The sequence below is a fragment of the Nanorana parkeri genome, unplaced genomic scaffold (assembly GCF_000935625.1).
Source record: "Nanorana parkeri isolate BGI_ZX_2015 unplaced genomic scaffold, ASM93562v1 scaffold143, whole genome shotgun sequence".
Taxonomy (NCBI): Eukaryota; Metazoa; Chordata; class Amphibia; order Anura; family Dicroglossidae; genus Nanorana; species Nanorana parkeri.
In genome coordinates this window covers 816038-830483 of record NW_017306411.1, presented here as the reverse complement: position 1 = coordinate 830483, position 14446 = coordinate 816038, and the positions used below count along the sequence as shown (strand labels likewise).

The 14446-nt window shown below is 39.9% G+C and overlaps 1 protein-coding gene across 1 annotated transcript in view; it reads right to left on the bottom strand.

Moving 5' to 3' along the window:
- Positions 1-3098: 3098 nt before the first annotated feature.
- The window catches only part of NPAS2 (neuronal PAS domain protein 2), an 84887-nt gene continuing 73539 nt past the window's right edge, over positions 3099-14446 (bottom strand). Inside the window, exons 19-21 of the mRNA XM_018554113.1 lie at positions 13778-13861; positions 10846-11014; positions 3099-3245 (exon numbers count right to left, since the gene is read on the bottom strand). Coding sequence (XP_018409615.1) covers positions 3099-3245; positions 10846-11014; positions 13778-13861 — 400 coding nt within the window. The remainder of the gene's footprint in view (positions 3246-10845; positions 11015-13777; positions 13862-14446) is intronic.

Genomic DNA, 14446 nt, shown 5'->3' with positions numbered 1-14446 from the left:
AAGGCAGGAGAAGTGAGCAATCTAGGACAACATAGCTGATTTGGAAACATTCTCCAATTCAGCTCACTTTCTAGTTCAGCTATGTTGTCCTAGATCAGTGGTTCTCAACCTTTCTAGGACCGGGACCCCTTGGTAACATTTGCCAAGTTGTGGTGACCCCCACAGCCATGATGTGGCTGCTGCAGCGACATCTGGCATCGTGGCGGGAGAACTGACACTGCTGCGCTAGGAGAGGGCTGAGGAGGACTCTCACATAGCACAGCTGAATTACACCAGCTATAGAGGTATATTATACCATAATGGACTATTGCTGGGATTTGTAGTCCTCTCTAGCTGGTGTTCTTCTGCATTGCGCTGTATAATGTACTATTGCTGGGAGTTGTAGTCCTCTATAGCTGCTGGTATTCTGCAGTGTGCTGTATAATGAATATACGGCGCAACGCAAAATAACACCAGCTACAGAGGACTACAAATCCCAGCAATTGTCCATTATAGGATATATATAAGAGTGAGTTCAAAGATTATTGACTTAGTCTGGTATGAATCCAGTAAAATGAATTCAAATTGGTTGCTATGGGTTAGTATACACTAACAGGCCATTTACAACTTAGAAATCATGACTGGGTGTATTTCACTTATAGTCACTTTTACACAAGTATACATTTAAATCTAAGATTGTGCAGTGATAACACATACTTTGTGTGACTTGCCACCCCTGTAGTAAAACCTTACACAAGCAATATGATGTGTTTGTAAGCCTAAACTAAAGAAAGGTAGTATATATACCTTCTAACATACAGTAGCTCTAAACATTATAAATACAATAAAGTAAGCTATTTCACCACCAGCCCAATCACATAACCAGTTTTCATTTTCTAGCTGTGACCAATGCTGTTCTCATGCTCTGTTACAATATTTGCTAGGCTTTACCCACTGTTCTAAAATTAGGAATAACCCTCCTACTTTTGGCATATGTGATGGAATGAGACGTGAATACCTTCTGCTCTAAGATGGCTCTATTGTGCTATGCACTGATTGAGTTGGAGAGCTTTTTGATTACTTTAGTCCCTTCAAACCATAACATTGATGGGTATACTTGCTTTATATATGTGCAAGGAAAGGTAGTGATTCTGAACAGCAAGAAGTTTCTTTCTGTTGGATCTCAAATAACTCCATGAGACCAAACACTTTGCTTTTGGTGCATTATGACTGTTACCATGCTGCACCACTAATCACAGGTTTTCATTGTGTACACATGCCAAATTTTGGCCTGCATTTTCATTAAGAATTGAATAAAAAGTATTTTTAATAGGACATTTATGTACTATACATACAGGAAAAACAAATTCAGCCCTTCAGAAGCAATGCCATTTTTTATTTACAGAGCTTCTTAGAGCAGCATCAGTTTTATCATTAATAACTTGTTCTATACACTTATTTGGAACAAATATGACTTTCTGTCGGTAGCAATATTACATTAACACGTATTTGCATTGAAAGGGATCAAAATGCAAAAACTGTAAAAAACAAAACAAAATGGCAGTACTTTGTAGATTACTTCCACAGTAACTTTTGCAAAATTAGTAAAGGCACAATAAATCGACCCAATATTTTTAACACTGTATTCCTTGTATACCTTTATACACCCCCAACATACATCTTAAAATAAAGCTGTCTTGAGCCGGAACACATTAAACAGCAGAACTGTACAAGTACCTCTAGGTTTCTTTACAAATCTTTGTGTTCTGCTCAAGCACTACTACAGCCCTGAAATCTGGGGTGCTCTATTATGCAGATATAAATTTCTTCAAAAGTTGGCCCACTCCACCCTGCATTTCAGTTTTGGATAGTGAGGCTGCATAAGGCTAATAGTGAGTGCAGGAAAAGAGGGATAGTCCAGAGTCTGACTTTCTCTTAAAGAAGTATTAAACTCTAAAACTTTTTTTAAATAATGGATCCAGATCAAACAAATAAACATTGCCCAGCAAGAAGTGTTTTTTGCTTGCTTTTCAGACAGATGTTTTTCTCCATAATGCCAGCTTTCAGATGCCTTCTTTTCTGTTTGAGAATACGTATATGGCCACACAGATATGTTTGTAGTTATTTAATATTTAATAAATGGTTTGATTATGTTTATAGTGTAGTCAGTGCACAACCTATCTTAGTATTGGGTTTCTGTAACCCCGTGGAAGGAGTGATTATGTGGTCCTAGCTAATATTCACAAGAATGCTTTTTAAAAAATTTCTAGAAACTAACAGTATCACCGAGACACAAGTAGCAGTATGTCAACTGATGTAACTAATGCCTTGTTTAAAAGCTGGTTTGAGCAGTGAATGGCAATTGTTCTGACTACATGCAGACACTGCTCAAATATAATAGTTGTTACCTGCTCCCATGTTTTATGTTGCATGGAAACAGTTCTGCTGGTTGGGTTTATTGTCTTTTCACAACCCTGTCTAAACAACAGTATACACTGACTACTGCTCTCCTATAAGCATTAGTAGTCCCATTTACCTTAAATAGGACAAATGGAACAATACACAGGCAGAATACATAGTGTATAGGACCTTCTCATGTAAATACATTTTTTCATACATATCTGTTATGTCATTTGTCTCTTAAAGAATAATTCACCTTCAGCTGTTACAGAAATAAGAGCAAATCATGGAGGTGTAATCCAAACATACAGGAAAATAGAAAAAATCATGTAGCAGCAGATGGCAGACCATCCCTGACATATGAACCACACACCGGGCACAAAATCTTTGACCATGAGTAAAAAATATTTTCAAAAAGTTCCAGATTGTCCAGATTGTCTGCAGGTATCACACTGACTAAACACAGTGCATTTTCAGAAAGTAAAATTGTGCATGTTCTCTCATTAAGGAGTTATGTGCGGACAGACCTGTTTATAAAACGTGAACCAATTCCAACAGCAGTAAATGAAATGGATCCATGTGCCAGCTGTCCATATTTGTCAGGAGACATGTGATGCCTCATCTTGATCATCAGATCCCAAAGAGTTCCATGGAGTAGACACCAGGGAATATCCGACCAGCTAGTAAAAATAAACATGTCTGACTTGACTGCATGTTCGTTACTGAACACCTGAAATCTCTGATAGACTATTAGTTCTTCTTGATGAGACCTGCTGCTGTAACCCCATAGACCCTTGATGCTGGGAGTAAGTTGGCAAAATCAAAGAATCTGGCTGTTCTTTCTGTAAAGTGCTTGTTGTCGGCATCTGGTGGGAAACAAAACAAACACATGGGTTCCCCAATAACACGTTTGGCTAGGTAAGTTAGAAAATATTTGTATACTTATCATAAAATCTTTCTCTTCAACTCCATTGAGGGATACATGAATTCTGAAACAGTAGGGTTACATGCTACCACCTACAGGAGGTTTGAACACTGGCAAACAGAAAAAAGTTAAAGGCCAACTCCTCCTAAAATCTCACATCTATTAGTCATGTCTCTGTTTTGTAAGCAAGCAGTACCCAAGGCCAATAAACATTGAGGAGTGGGACCCTTGTACCTCAATGGATTTTAACAAAAAGATTTTACAGTAAGTGCAAAAATCTTATTCTCTTTATTCTCCATTGAGGGACAAAGACATTCAGGAACTTTGAAACAGCTGGAACATCCAAAAATAGTACATCTGCAAGGTGGGCAACAGCCTAAGACATATCTAGGAGAGAACCAGACCAGCTTCTGAATCTACGGTCTAAGCAGGAGTTAGATTTGTAAGATCTGCAAGTACACACTGCTAAGGCAGAACAGGAAGAGGAATGTGCTCCTCTGACCGTTCCACAGATCTCCTGCGCTCTGGTAAGAGCATACTGTGGCTGCCCAATCGATGCTAATGACAGAATCAAGAGACGGTCCTAAGACACAACTTCCCACGAAGGAAAGACAAATCAGCTGCACCTTAGATGTCTCATCAGCACATTACAATTACATTTTTTATATAAAGATGAGACAACTGTCTCATTTCGTTATAATGCTACTAAATGAGACAGTTTCCTAAGAGATGAATGTCCCTTTAATCGCGTCCCTAATGCATGATTTCTAGAATTGTAATTGTGTGCTTGTATGGCTAAATGTGTGCTTGAATGAGTAAATGACTGTGTGTGCATGTATGGGTATGTGACGGTGCATGTATGGGTATGTGACTCTGTGCATTTATGGGTATGTGACTCTGTGCATGTATGGGTATGTGACTCTGTGCATGTATGGGTAAGTGACTTATGTGACTGCGCATATATGGGTAGGTGACTGTGTGCATGTAGTGCATGTATGAGTAAATAACTGTGTGCATGTATGGGTAAGTGACTGTGTGCATGCATGGATAAATGACTGCGTGCAATTGTATGGGTAATTGCCTGTAGCTTTGCCTTATTGTCAAGCAAGTTTCACCATAGGACAGATTCATCTTTACTTTGCCTAATATTTTGTGTTGGAATTTCGAAAATTAGAAATTTGCATTTGTGTTCAGACGGCAGATCCCCTAGGAAAAATGTAAAATCCAGCAATCTTATTTGTTTTTTTCAGATTCATGGGATGCAAAACTCTGAAGTGTGGAGGTCTTTTAAGAATAGAATCCAGTTTGCCTAGGAATGCAGGTTTCATAGCAGTTTTTGTGAAAGTGTATCATGTCATCTCAAAGTCTTCTTTATTTTGGCTTCAAGAAAACAATATGTGGCCAATGTGTCTCAAAGTAATGTGTCTGCAATAGTAAAAGCCCAAACCCTACTGCTGTATCAAAAGACAAAGAGTGTGATACAGAGAAGAGATAGAGTGTATTTTAACCTCACTGGAAAGATTCCTGGCCTTGGCTTCTTTTGAAGGAGAGCCAGGGGGAAGAAAAGATGTATTGTGAAATTTGCGTAAAATACCCTACCATAGCAATGAGTCACTCTGGATCTGGTAGAAATGCCTTTGTAAGTAGCTGTGGTAAATTTTGCATTGAACCAATTAAAGCTCAAACAAGCACAGCTCACATGGCATGCTGCTCGTGGTTCAAACAAGTAAATAAAAAAGCACTTGTGCAGTCTAAGGCATCAACAAGTACAGCAACTAGCAGTGTCAGTTCTGAGGTTCAGTCAGCGCAGGCCATTATTGTTAAAGCTCTACAGAAACTGAAGGAGCTAGGAAGGAAGAGACTAACTATTTTATTTAACAACACATAATTAATTGAAAAACATGGGAAGCCTCTTTCAGACATAGATATGTTGTGCCAAGCAATGATAAAGGCGGGTGTGTGCTTAGGGAAAAATTACACTAATCATGGAAAAACTGCTGAATTCATCATATGTGAAGCGGAAATAATTAGACAGGACATCAAAGAGATTGTCAGAAATTCAAGGTTTATCTGTATTATTGCAGATGGTAGCACAGATATTGCCATAATTGAACAGAAAACTGTTCTGGTCAGGGTTGTCAATGAAGGGAAACAAGGTCTACTGCATTTGTAAACCTTGTCCCAGTGGAGCAAGCACATGCTGCAGGAGTCCTTGATGCGATTGTTAAATGGCTTAAAAACCTGTCTTTGGATGTGCAACATCTGCGGCCTCCAGAACAGCCCAGTCCAATACTTATGTCTGTAAATTTTGATGGTGCTGCTATAATTATAGATTTAAAAGGTGGTGTAGCAACACTTATAAAGAACAATATTTTATTTCTGCTGCCTGTATACTATGTAGCACACAAGATTCAACTGTGAATTCTAGATGCAGTAAAGAAAATACCTTCCATTGTTTGAAGAAACATTGAAATGGGTTAAGTTCTACTGGAATAGCCCTAAAAAGGCATAGAGATGCAAAAGAAAATACTAAAGTAATAGAAGAAAGTTTTGCTTACTTCAGTTAAGCAAATTAGATGGGTTTCAAGTAAAAAAGGGCCTAAAAGCAATGCAGCAAAACTTGCCAACTGTTGTTCTACACCTTGGCCAAGTTGGTGCTGGGACTGATGAGTCTTCAGCTAAGCAAGGAAATATTAAAATCCATTACAAGTGTGAATTGCCTTTCTACCCTGTACATTTTGAGAGATATTCTTGAGCCTGTATGTCAGCTGTCAGATTTTTTTTCAATCAAATGACCTACTGTTACTAGATGTAAAGCTTTCTCTTAAAACATGTGCAATAAAATTGACGGGCTTGAAGTTTGATCTCTTCAAAAACCACGAATGAGTTTATTAGACTGTACCACCCAGAGGAGAGAACATTAGCAGGGTATGCTGCAGGACTTCATGCTCATTAAAATGAAGGGAACTGAATTTGAGGAATATGACCCCAGCAGAGCTATTCAGTATTTGCATGTGGGTGGACATAAGAGGCCTCATGGGGTTGACTCTGCTTAAAGTGTATTTGTCAAGACAGTGCCTCCCTGTTATTTAATTTGCCTTTATGTGTTTATGTTCAGTTTAAGCTCATCTAGTGTAACCAAGCATTTCCATGGATATAAATAGAAAGAACATATAAACAGCGCTCTCGGATGGGCAACAAATTAGCTTAGAGGTGTGTGTGCAGCCCTGGAAAACAGGAGGAGAACCTGTGGATTGTAAATATTCAAAAAACCAAGAAAGGGCGCAGAGAACACTGGCTAGTTAACAAAGTAGTGATGAAAAACTGAAGGTGGTGGCACTTACGTGTGAATGCCAGGATCTGGAGATGGACGGCCGGTATGGAGGATCAGGGCACTCGTGGTGTGGTGTCCGACTGTGATCGATGACGTCATTGGATTCGACTTGCGTCTTCTGCCAGCTGCTTCTGCACATGGTCCCCAGCAGATCTGACAGTTACCGCTCGCTGAGACACACACAGCTGCGGCTGTTACAGCCCCGTCCATTGCCCGCTGCCTATTGCCGATAACACAGCGATCCCCCTGCCTCTCTCCCACACCGCACAGACCCCTCACGGCACTTCAGACGAAGTCCCCTCTTCTCATCTACACTCTCCCGTGGATATACCTCTTGGATTAATACATCGATCACAGTCGGACACCACACCACGAGTGCCCTGATCCTCCATACCGGCCGTCCATCTCCAGATCCTGGCATTCACACGTAAGTGCCACCACCTTCAGTTTTTCATCACTACTTTGTTAACTAGCCAGTGTTCTCTGCGCCCTTTCTTGGTTTTTTGAATATCCATGGATATAAATGGCATTGTGAAGTTGCCTCTTTTAACATAAGTTTTTGGAAATCTGTTCTGTTTAAGCTCACTATCTACGTACTTGTGTTTGTTGATTGTGTTAAAGTGTTTTTAGGTCTGATTTCTAAGTTGCTATCAAATAAAGACCTTATTAAAATATGTTTTGGTTAAAATAATTTTTTGTATCAGGACAACTAGATTGTCATGAGGGACAATCCCTTAGTCCATAATCTTCAGTCCCTTTTTTTTAAATCTCCACACCCCTGCAGCGGCATCAGTGGGATGGAGTTTTCTGTAGGTAAATGGACAGACGTATCCAGAAGCTGGACACAAACAGCTAGAGAGTCCCTAGTTGACTTGGGGGAGGCCTCTGCCCTACCCAGCAAAGCTAAAATAGACTCCACAAATAAGGACCCTATATTGATAAGGGTCCCAGATTACAGGCATTGGTTTCACTTGGGTACCAGGGTAAATGCTGCTAGAATCATTGTGGGAGTGTAGGCTCAGGTCACCTGTAGCAGTGGGTCTGTCCTCAGTGTATCTTTAGGAAGACAATTTGTGCCGCATGGTGGCCAGCAACTAGACCCAATGGGAGGCAAGGCCTCAAGTACAAACTGGGCAGCTGGTGTTTTCAGGTGACCGGAGGTAACCAAGTCCCTCTTGGTGGGCACTGTAACAGAACCGAAGCCCAGTGATACACTTGGTGCTTCAGGAGCAGCAGCAAAATCGTATTTCCTCTAGGCTAAATGGGAAGTAAGAGAACATTGAGCGTGTGCACAGCCCTCCACCTAGCAAATGACATGCTGAATTCCTCAGCCTTACAGCAATGAATAAAGCAGAGCCAGGACATTTTACAAACGGTCCCCAAAGGTACCAACTGCGGCCTCGCTCACTGGGTGAGCCTTTGGCTCTGGACCCAGAATGGGGTTATTCACAAAAGGGTGAAGAGTTTGGAGAAGGCAGGAGAAGTGAACAATCTAGGACAACATAGCTAAACTGGTAAGTGAGCTGAATCTGATAATTTTTTCAAAATCACCTATTTCGGCCTAGATTTTTAACCTCTCCTGGCTTCTCCAAACTCTCCACTCTTTTATGAATGACCCTGATACCTTTTTTAAAACTCTGCTGAGTACAAAAAAACTATCTCACATCCTGGGACAATAGAAAAAACAAAGCAATCAAGGTTAGGGACAGGGTTAAATGGTGGCTGGCCTTTAAAAGTTTATTTTTGTTTGCCAGAATCCAAACCTCCTGTAGGTGGCACCATGTCGACTGTTTCAAAATTCCTGGATTCCCATGTCCCTCAGTGGACAATAAAGAAACATATTTTTCTGTGCTCTACTTAAAGGAGAACGATAAGATGAGTGATTTCCACTCACCTCATAGTTCTAGCCGACCTGTGACAATGAGACTGTCACAGGTCGGCTCAGTAGATCGGGAGGTGAGCGAACACATACCAGGTTCGCTCACCTTCCGATCCTGTCACGGCTCTCTGCCGTGACAGGGGGAGGGGCTGGATTCCCCTCTCACCGCTCCGATCTGCCAGCGCTGACTGGCGGAACGGACGGGGGAGGGGGCGGGTACAGCTGGCTCTGCCTCTAGATAGGCAGAGCCAGCTGTCACTCACGCAGCTGGGGTAACGTGAGCTTAGGGTAACGGGAGGACGCTAGTTTGTGTCCTCCCGTTACCCTAAGGAGAACTATGGGGAAAAACACTGACCCCATAGTTCTCCTTTAATCCAAGTCCTAAGAATCACAATCAACACTACAAATAAGCCTTTTAAAATCAAACCAAAAAAAGCACAAATACATAAGTGAAACACCTAAAGGAGAGTTTGAATGTTCGACGTTGACTCTGGCCTAAAAATAACTTGTTTCCTTGGCAACCCATGCATCATCGTTTGTGTACTTGAGTCTTGATTTATAACACAGATCTATGAGTGTATGCAAGGCTTAATAATATTTCTGTTTACGGAAACAAAACATGTGTGAGGAACTTCAGTTGGAAGCTGACATTCTCCGGGGTTGTATTTAAGTTCTGGGGCACAGGTGTTAGAGGCAGTGAAACTGTATAGATTTGTCCTAATGCTAGAATATGTCCAGGAGGTCAAAAATGGGAGCTTCTATGTAAGGCCTGCCAAAGGTATTACCATGAAGGTGCTTTGCTTTTGGACACATTCCACAGTAAACCTGTTAAAATGTGAAAGTTGTTAAATTGCAGATGTTACTGCAGCAGTAACTTAGAGGTGTCTGCACACACCTTTTAGCTTTCTGCAGAAGCACCCTGGGAGCCCCGAAACCTGGAGTTCTCTATTTGACAAATGCCTAATTCAAAAAGGAAATAAAGCCTGGCCTAACTCGTTGAGGGGAATTTATCACAACTGGAGCAGACAAAATCTGGAGCAGTTGTGCATGGCAACCAATGAGCTTTTATCGTTCATTTTCAAATCTTAACTAAACAAACTGAAGAGAGAAGCTGATTGGTTGCCATAGGCAACTGCTCTAGATTTTGTCTGCTCCAGTTTTGATAAATGTCCCCCTATGTATGTCCATAACTAAGAAGGACAACCTCACTCACCAGCAATAAGTATGGAGAATAGAAGTAGATAGAGATAGCTCAACATTCCTTCATTATTATTTTATTACATAGTATTTATATAGAGCCAACAGTTTGCGCAGCCCTTTACAATGTAAGGAAGACATTACAATCGCAATACAATTCAAGACAAGATGGTAAGGAGGGCCCTGCCCCTGGGGGCTTACAATCTAAAAGGGAGGGGGAAGTGATACATGAGGAGGTAGCTGTGTGGGGATGAATTGTTTGAGCACGTGATGGTTGAGTGGTTAGGTTGAGGTGGGAATTCATGAAGAACATATGACATAAGGGCCTAGGTTTCATGACTCCAGGCACTGCAGAAGGATCAGGACCCTACTCTGCATACCTGCTCTTTGTTCAGCAACTTATGAAGACATGTAGCCAAAAGCGATGTTTTCAGAAGGAAGTCAGCAATGCCAGCCCATTTTTCATCAGAACACATACCATTGCTCACTCACTTTCCGATCATCTCCCTGCAGAGAGCGGTGACTGTCAGTCACGGCTCCCCGCAGGGATTCCCCCCTCCTCTCTCCGATTCTCCAGCGCTGACTGGAGGAACGGAAAGGGAGGGGGCGGGCACAGCTGGCTCTGCCTCTAGATAGCTAGCTGGGTGGAACTCAACAGTATTGTCGAGATCTGTCCTGGCTGCCGCGCTCTCAGTATATAGCGGGCTGTAGCTTGCTATAAATGGAGCTTTGGGTCACGGGAGGAGGTTAGTATATGTCCTCCTGTGACCCTGAAGAGTACTATGGGATAAAAAGTTTACTCCATAGTTCTCTTTTAAGACAACTTTATAATGTTCCCCATTGAAAACAGTAGTTGGTTTAAGAGACTTTGCAAGCATAAGGGAACAAAACATGTAAACAATTCACACCTTACAGTATCTTATTTGTCGAAAAAGTGTAATAGAGTCAATTAGCGATGCAGAACAGAAGCCCTTATCAATCACTATTTATCTTGTATTTCTCTGAATGTACGAAGCTAATGAAACAAACTTCAGTTTCAAAATATGCATCATGTCAGCAAGAATTCATACTTATAGTTATAGATCCATCTCTGAAATCAACTGGTCACATCCAATGCCAGTGATACCTTACCTGGGAAAATTGCTGATGAGCTTGCATAGCCTGAGTGTTCTGCTGTTGGGAGGACTGTACTGATGTAAATCCTGGATGTAAAATGGCTTCATCCATTAGCACAATTGGAGCATTGTTGGCAGAGTCCTGCAGCTCTGTTTCCCTAAATATTTGTGGGTTTTGTGAATATCTGTTGTATTAGAAAAACAGAAAAATATAATCAGAGACTTCTGTTTCCATACAATGAGATTTTCAGCCAACATCTGTTATGAGAATGGATATGCTCATCAGATAATTAAACCTTAGCAATATGTTTATCAGGACACACATTCATTGTGGTGGGTTGTAATCTAAGGTTTGGAGATGGATAGTTGTGCACATTTATTTGGATATAGAAGTACAAATAAAAAGAGGTGTGCAAAATTGAAATTAGCTTGTTATTCAGATTAGACGTAATGCTTACTGAGCTAGTTAACCGGATATGAGTTGAATGAGTTATATAAGAACACTAATAAATTCATTGGTCCTTAAAAAGAAAGTGTGACTAATGAGGGTTGAGTAAGGAGAATGGGGAAGTAAGTTCTTCAAAATTTGTAAGTCTGCAACACATCGTTTAGATTTCAATCTGTTTGTGCTCCAGCAAAGGACAACAACTTTTGAGGGCCCATTAACACCACATTCAGATCATCTCCAGACCAGACCAGATTGTTTCCGGACCCAACATGCATCCTAATGTATCCCTTTGCTATTTCTGGCCTCTGTTCACACCAGCGCAGTCCATTACAGACCAAACTATAAAAAATACTGCTGGTCTCATTTTGTCAGGTCTGGAATGCACTGGAACTGCAGGCAGGTTCACACCATTTTCCGGACCAGATCTGGTCCAGAAAATGGTGTGAACCTGCCCTAAAAGTAACACATGAGATTCAAAACCCCCACACTAGATACCACCAGCTTCAACAGATCAAAACCTAAACTTCTAGCAGGATCATAAATCTGCATCCGCAAAACCTCTTAATGGCTAATTCGTTGTAGTAACCCTTCCCCAGAGGCTCTTAATGCATGTCATAAATACTTTTGCAGAGCAGTAAAAGGAATACACATTTTAGTCTTGTGTTTTATAATGACCAGAAACCAAAATCTATTTAAAATGAATTCATATTCCATAAATTCTAATATAGTAAAATTACAGTCATAACAAGTGTCTGCTCATATGTCCATATCATAAAGTCACTATCAATTAGGTACAAATTATGCCTATGTCATAATGTACTGAGGGTTACTTGCTTACATTATATGTCCTGAAAGATATATACATCGGATGTACATGGTTAGTCTCTAACAAATTGCGATTTCAATTTGTGCAATAATGTTGGTTTTTAAAACATGGAAATACAGTATTGATACAGTTCGGAAAAACCGTCACTGGAAATGTTTGCTGACCTACCATGAAACACTTCAACACTCCTCGGAACCTTTGGTTATGTCATTGCAGTAAACATGCTCCCAAAAAAACAGAAAGATGGCTGCATCTGCAGATCGAGAGCTCTCAATTTTCCATCCAAACAATGCACAAATGCTGCAAGCAATTTCTGAGGGCCAGTGACCCTGTCAAAATCAGACTTACACTGCAGCATAATTGAACTTTGTCATAACCAAAGACCAGGCAAACCTTGTTAAGTTTGCTTAGGTTTTTATCCCATTTATTTTACTGTTGCTATTGCCGATTTTTTTTGTAATACTGCTATAATAGTTACTGTGAATGGTGTGTGTTTCCTTAACCCCTTTGTGATGGGAGACGTACACTGTATGTCCCGTCACAAAGGGACCAAATGACTCGTCACGTACACTGTACGTGACAAATTATTTGCTGCACTAGAAGGCTGGTAACCGCTGAGAATCAGCGGTTACCATTCATTAATGGATGCCTCAGTATAGAGGCATCCATTAATGAAAGGGTTAACCTTTTTCAGACACCCGATACCTTAATATCAGGTGTCTGAGAGTCAAAGCAGAGCGGGCACACTTCTTTCAGGAATAGATACATAATGTATTTATTCCTGAAAGAAGAATGTTTCAGTTTTCTGATGGTTGTTGGAACAATCAGAAAACTAGTGACAGCTGAATCCTGAACTGCTGCAATATCAGTGTCACTAACTTATTATCGGCTGTTCTGAAGTTTGAAGCAGCCTGATAATAACCAAACATCTATTAATTTATCAAGCAGTAATAGTGAGATTAATTCACAATGACTGCTTGATATAATTAAATAAATAAAATAACATTTTTAAGTTTAAAAAAAATAGTGAGAAGTGTAAAAAAAAACAAATTGTAAAAAGTGTAAAAAAATAAAAAAATAAGTGTAAAAAAATAAGGGACAAATAAATGAATGTATTTATTGCATTTTTGTTTAGCTGTGCTGGTTTTGTAAAAAAATACTACAAATCAAAACTGGGGAAAAAAAGTGTTTTTGTTAAGTTTTTTCCTCTTTTTTTTATATTGTATTTGTCCTAAGTGAGGCGTTAGACACACTTATGTGATATAAATATGTAGCCCTATCTGTCCTCTACAAAACAATATATAATATGTGTGGGTGCACTTTGTAAGAAAGTATATTACTGAGGTGGAAGAATCACACAGCAAAAATGTCAAAAGTGTGTCAGTCATTTACGAACAGAAACTAAAAACAAGCTCAGTCATGAAGGGGTTAAAACACCTGGCGGCAGCTACTCTTTGTGTGTGTAAAGGGTTACATTTACACACAGCTTACATTTTTATGAGCTGCACAGATCAACCATTTTTGTAAATGTTTTGCTATCTTGTTGCTTGAAAAGGAAAACTACATGAATACAAAATTACAAAAAAAGTTATTAATTTAACCCCTACTCATGTAGCCATATATGCCAAACACAGTCAGTAGTAGAAATGTATCATATTATAACAGAGCACCTACTTTATCTGATGTCTACCGTCTGAGTACCGCCTTGTGCTACAGGGGCTTGGCATCATTGGCTGAATAGGTTGACTGAGCAATAGTCTGCATAATGAAAAAAGAATACTTTTTTATATTCAACTAAATATTGTACAATTAAAGCTTACCTGAACTGAAGAACAACCATCTTCTATACTATGTCCTTACATGTTCTCTTTAATGATACAGCACAATATTAGTATAGTAAACAGATCTGGTTGGTTGATATTGGATACTGTATTCCACACACTGGAATTGCATTTGCACTGCTTTTCAAATGGTAAAGGGGATCTCCACTGTAGTCAGTATCTTGCACTGACCTCAGGCAAAATACAAAAATCAGTAACAGATATTTTAAATGAAAAGCAGTGTAACCGCTCTGCTTGTTATATAGAGATTACAGCCTTAGCAGGAAATCGAACATGTTTTAGGCAACATTCTCCTTCTATAGATCAATGGTATTTGCCATTGTCATTTTGATGCAATTTTTTTTTAATCTATTTCTTGCCATGTTCTATATTTACACAATTGTTTGTGTTTTAGCTTTAAAAAAGATTTTGGTTGTAAATGGAATATCATCATTAGGACCAGGATAGTGAACAGTTATAGTGAACAGGCTGGGAGTTAAATATTACAGCTATGGGGGGGGGG